Source organism: Austrofundulus limnaeus, unplaced genomic scaffold, assembly GCF_001266775.1.
Source record: "Austrofundulus limnaeus strain Quisiro unplaced genomic scaffold, Austrofundulus_limnaeus-1.0 Scaffold163, whole genome shotgun sequence".
Lineage (NCBI taxonomy): Eukaryota > Metazoa > Chordata > Actinopteri > Cyprinodontiformes > Rivulidae > Austrofundulus > Austrofundulus limnaeus.
This window is the reverse complement of record NW_013952565.1, coordinates 405,934-410,997: the sequence shown is the minus strand read 5'-3', so window position 1 is coordinate 410,997 and position 5,064 is coordinate 405,934. Positions and strand designations below refer to the sequence as shown.

Below are 5,064 nucleotides of genomic sequence, written 5' to 3'. Positions count from 1 at the left end.
CACACACACACACACACACACACACACACACACAGGCCCCCCACTCCTTCTGAATCTCCCACTTAGACAGAGTGAGGGAAGAACAGGTTACAGATCAAACCCAAACAGCAGGAATATCACAGGCTGTCAAAACAAGCTGTCAGCAGCTATTAGTCCTTAAAATATGGTGTCGTTTTGTTTTACGCTTCAGCAGAAAACTTCATGAGACGTTCTCTGTGATTCTGTGGCTTTAAAACTGACCCCCCTGGATGAGGGTCCTAGACCTGCTGCAGAGGCTGGTCTGGATGATCTAAGGAAACTTGTGCCTTCGTTTCTGATAAATTAGTTCTTCCTTTCCTCCAGCTGGTCCCACAGACTTTACAGCTGTATTTATTGATCTAATAATGTTCTAATTTTATTTAACCACTTCAAATTTCAGTTTTCTGAAGCTGAGTCAGCAAAAAGAGAACAAATCAATTATCTCACAAAGCATCGTCCAACTAACACACACTCGTTCCACAACTTCTCTGCTTCTATTCAACAATAATTTATTTTCCATACAGTTATTTTATTTTATTTACTTGGACCTGTTCACCTCAGAGCTCTTTACTGTGACATACAAACTGTTCCTGACGTTTCATTTAGAAAATCAGTCCTTGTGTTGCCAAGTTCATCCACATAAGATGAACACTGTTTTTAATCAGTCAAATTTAGATGGGTGATTAATAACGCACATTTCTGTCGAGTGACACAAAACACATTTAATTTTACTTTACACGGTCTTTAAATATACTTACTTCAGCGAGTTGCATTAAAATCAGACCTTTCTGTGTTTAATTTAAAAAATAAATAATAAAAACCAGGTGAGCACATAACATATTTGATTTATTCATTTATTTCATTTAATTAAAAACAAAACATTTAATCAAAAAATAAAACAATTTTCTACACAACACAAAATCATTAAATGAAAGGGAGCAGAAAGAAAAGAAAAATTTTGTAACATCTGCCCCATATCTTGTATCTTATACATTGTTGTATACCTTATACAAGGTTATAAGAGTAATTTAATTAGCAAGGGATCACTTTTTATTTTAGGTAAACATTTCTTTAGTGCAAAATGAATGGACCCAAAAAGTAACTCTCAGTCAGTGAATGTTGATTTGAACCATAATATGCGATCGTTTATTTTACAAATCAAACAAAATCACCAGAGTACACCTGATTGTGAACAATTAATTTCCTATAAAAAGTTTTGGGACCAACAATAACAAGCTTTTAACTTCTTAACTGTTAACCACACTTAAATAGAAACACAAACGTCAGATTAGATGTTTGATACCAGACATTTGAGGATGTTTATCTTAGAGTTGCAAAGAAGAGTTTCAGAGAAAGGAGGAAGAAATATGTTAGCTTTCTTATACTTTATCTTAAATAATGTGGGTTTTAACCAGAAGGGCGAAGCGTTCTGTGCTCAGCTTTGGTCAGACAGCGAGGTCACACACAGCCAGCTTTTACCTTGAGATGATGATCTGTCACCTGCCAGGTATGTTTGGGGCTTCTGCTGAGAGAATCCACTTAGGACAGTCCACCAGAGTGACCTATGTGTGTAGGTCAACTCGCTTTACCACGCCAGCCGTAAAAAGATGGCAAAGCCTCGACTGGAACCCAGGTTTCAGAATAAAACTTCCATCTGGAGAGTTTCTGAAGGTGGATAAACCAGGCATTGGTTTTTCACACTGTGAGGTTTCCCCGTTGGCGTGAAGGGGCCAAACCTGACACAGTTTTCAGCTTTTGATTCCCCGGAGAGAATCTAGCTGTTACGGTGACTGACAGCGGTCCGTCACCTTTCTGTTCTGTCAGCCAGGCAGGAACTGTTAGTTCCTAAAAGCTTAGAGAATCTATGGTCCGCCCTTCAGAAGGTTAGATTAGAAAAGAAATTATCAAGGAAAGTGTTAGTTTCAGAGCTCGCTGTGCCTCCTGAAACTAAACAAAGATTATTTGCTGCTGTGCGGTTCAGAACAACACATTTCATGACCCATTTAAATTATCTGATGAGTACTTATTTAAAACATTACTGAAAGAAAAGTTAATTGCTTCAAGTTCAAAACATTTGCAAATATGATTCAGACAAGTAAAACATTGATATTTCATTAACTTAAACCATAAAGATTATTTTAGTTAAATAAGAATTTTTCCCACAGAAAAACCACACATAGCTGAAATCATACTGAGGGAGAAAAGAGATCTGTCCTCTCTTCTCCTGTAACTTTGATAAACATTCTCTGATTATCAAAATGYGTAATACTTTCAGTTAAGAGAAAACTAAATCAAATAAGAGAAGATTCTTCTGTTTTTATCTGATTTAGAAGGAAAGTGGCCTTGGGTGGCCTAAATACAGTTCTAAGTGGAACAGAGTTCTTGTCCATTTGAAGGCCCATCAGAGGACTGAGAGTCCACGATAGTTTCCTTGATTATTTGACTCGAGGTGACCCCTACAACATATATAAGATACATTTGTTAAAACCTTTGTCCAAAAATCAAACTCAGAGTTCAAAGTTTAAGTTGATATTTATTGTGTGACTGCAGATAGAAAATGTAAAAATATGTACAAATACTACTCTTTTTATCAGTTTGATGTCTTTCTTAATGTTTGCCAGGCGACTGGTGATCTGTCTCACAGCGACACTCCTCCATCTTCATCTGCAGGTCAAAGGTCAGGGGGTGATCTTCCCCATGAGTGACCTTCATGATTTTAAAGGCCTGCAGACGAAGCAGAAAACCCTGATGAGCTTCACTGAAACTATTCTCCAACTGTGACTACAGAACATAAACATTTACTAAATAACTGTTTCAGTGCAAATAAAGAAAGGCTAATAACTGATTTTAATAATATACAGCACCTGTTTGAACGTGTCCAGAGCATCCTCAGTGTGCTCCAGGTAATGCTGCAGCTTTCCCACTCTCATCAGCTGAACTGCATGAACAGGATGTGGATCAGAGTAGTGCAGCCTAATGAGGACAGAGACACATCATTCATTTACCATTTCTGTTATTTTCACTGCTTTTATTCCGTTTTGATATTCCTATTCTCTTTATTTTCTTTCACTTCCTGATACCAGAAGTTTTATTTTGTAAATGAGGCCCAGCTCTGGTGGTCTGGATGAACAAATCTGACACTTAAATTGACAGAGATAATATTTAGTTTGGTTAAAGCCCTCCTATTCCTGTAGACTTTTATACTTTTTACTTCAAGTTATGTCTGCAGTAAATAATCCTTCCTTTATCTTCAGTACAACTTTACTTTTATGCTTCATTAGAAATTTAATATGCTTTAAATCTTATAGGAGTACAGAAATGTTGCAGTGTACACCAGTGAAACAAAAACCTCCATTTTCTCTCATTTTATCTCAAGATCTTTTTACAGCAGTTTGCTCAGAGACATGAATGCTCACATGCACGCCCATCAATGTTTGAAGATGAAAACAAAACAATATGAATCCACTTTACCCTTTTTAACCTGGTTTAACTGATTTTAATGCTCCCTAAAAACATCTAAATACTATATTTAATAAAGATATAACATACACAGTCATTATTAACACTAACGTTTATGAACAGAAAATATTTCTTTGAATAAAAGTTTTCCACAATTTGAATTTCAAAGGGACATCCGTGTTGTAAAATCAAGTAAATATAAAGTTAACTGACTTGTTGAGGCCTCACCCGGAGCTCTACAGCTTCAGCAGCAACGTTTTCTTTCAGCTCATTTGTTCACACCATCGAGCCTAAATGAACCACTAACTAACACGCTCACCAATTACTGAGGTGGTCCCCAGATCTGTGGTTAAAGCTGAATTATTAAAACGAGAGTTCAGAGACTAAACCTACAACATTAGTGCTCCATGAATGACGAGCTGCAATATTGATTTAATTATCAAACCAGCAATTATAGCAACTGTGACAAACAAACGTGAGCATCAAGACTACAATCCAATTAGATTTATTATTTTATGTGTTGAACCAAAAAGCAATTAAAATTTGTTAATTAGCTTGCTTTTTTATTTTTCATTTAATTTATCTTCTAAAAGTAAAGAGAAACGCACTCTCACTGCAGTATCCCTCTGGGTTTTGGAGGAAAAAAAGGAGAAAATTCAAAGTAGTGGAAAATTGTCAAATTTTCAGGCAAATGCAGTGAATCTAATGAGACTAATGAGAAAAAAATCAAATCCGTCTGCTTTTTTATGAGCTGGAAACATGAAATAGTTTTTAAGGAAATAAATTAAAAGAAAAACACAAAAACAGTGTTTACATGAACGTTATTTTACATCTAACCAGCGGTCCACACAGGTAATCAACAGTTAGCTGCACGAACTCATAACCCTCTAACTAAAAATGTTGCTTCACTAACGCTAAAATGCTAAAGAAATTATATGGGACTGACACGCAACACGTCAGATATGGAACAATGGGCTTCATGCAAGAACCGTTCGTACGCACAGATTTGTTCTTAAGTTGTGCGTACGAGTGATTTAGGAGAATTTGTGGCATTCACCAATTTTCTCATATTCTACGATTTTCTTCAGATAGAAACAAAATTCAGTGGTCCAGACCTGTCGTATATTTTATGAGCAGTCAGTCTGCTGTTATCCAGGCGGGTTTTCTTCACTAATAACTTTATATTTCGTTAGTTTGAAGATATTTCGAGTTGAAAATAAATCACACTCTAATAATTATGTTGACAGGTTTCAAGCAAAAGGAGAATCGGATGGATGGAAGTCTGGACAGAGCAAATGAGCTGAACACATTCTTCAACAGGTTCAGCTCAGGAACAAGCTCATCTTCCTCCTCTCCTGCCCCCAGCCAAACAGACATCTCACCCTCCTTTGACCCACAGCTTTCCTGTCAAACCTCAGATGATCTTCAACCTCAGTCATGGACTTTTCTTCTACATCCACAAGTTTGTCTTCAACTAAATCAGGAGATGCCGCTGCTCTCTTTCCCTCCCACTTTTCTGTATCTAGAAGTCAGGTGAAGAGGCAGCTAGAGAGACTGAACCAGAACAAGGCTGCAGGTCCAGATGGT

The 5,064-nt window shown here is 36.9% G+C and overlaps 1 protein-coding gene across 1 annotated transcript in view; it reads right to left on the bottom strand.

The window, feature by feature from the left end:
- Positions 1 to 2,531: 2,531 nt before the first annotated feature.
- The window catches only part of smyd3 (SET and MYND domain containing 3), a 113,121-nt gene continuing 110,588 nt past the window's right edge, over positions 2,532 to 5,064 (bottom strand). Inside the window, exons 11-12 of the mRNA XM_014017196.1 lie at positions 2,883 to 2,991; positions 2,532 to 2,742 (exon numbers count right to left, since the gene is read on the bottom strand). Of these exons, the coding sequence (XP_013872650.1) occupies positions 2,626 to 2,742; positions 2,883 to 2,991 (226 nt within the window). The 3' untranslated portion in view covers positions 2,532 to 2,625. The remainder of the gene's footprint in view (positions 2,743 to 2,882; positions 2,992 to 5,064) is intronic.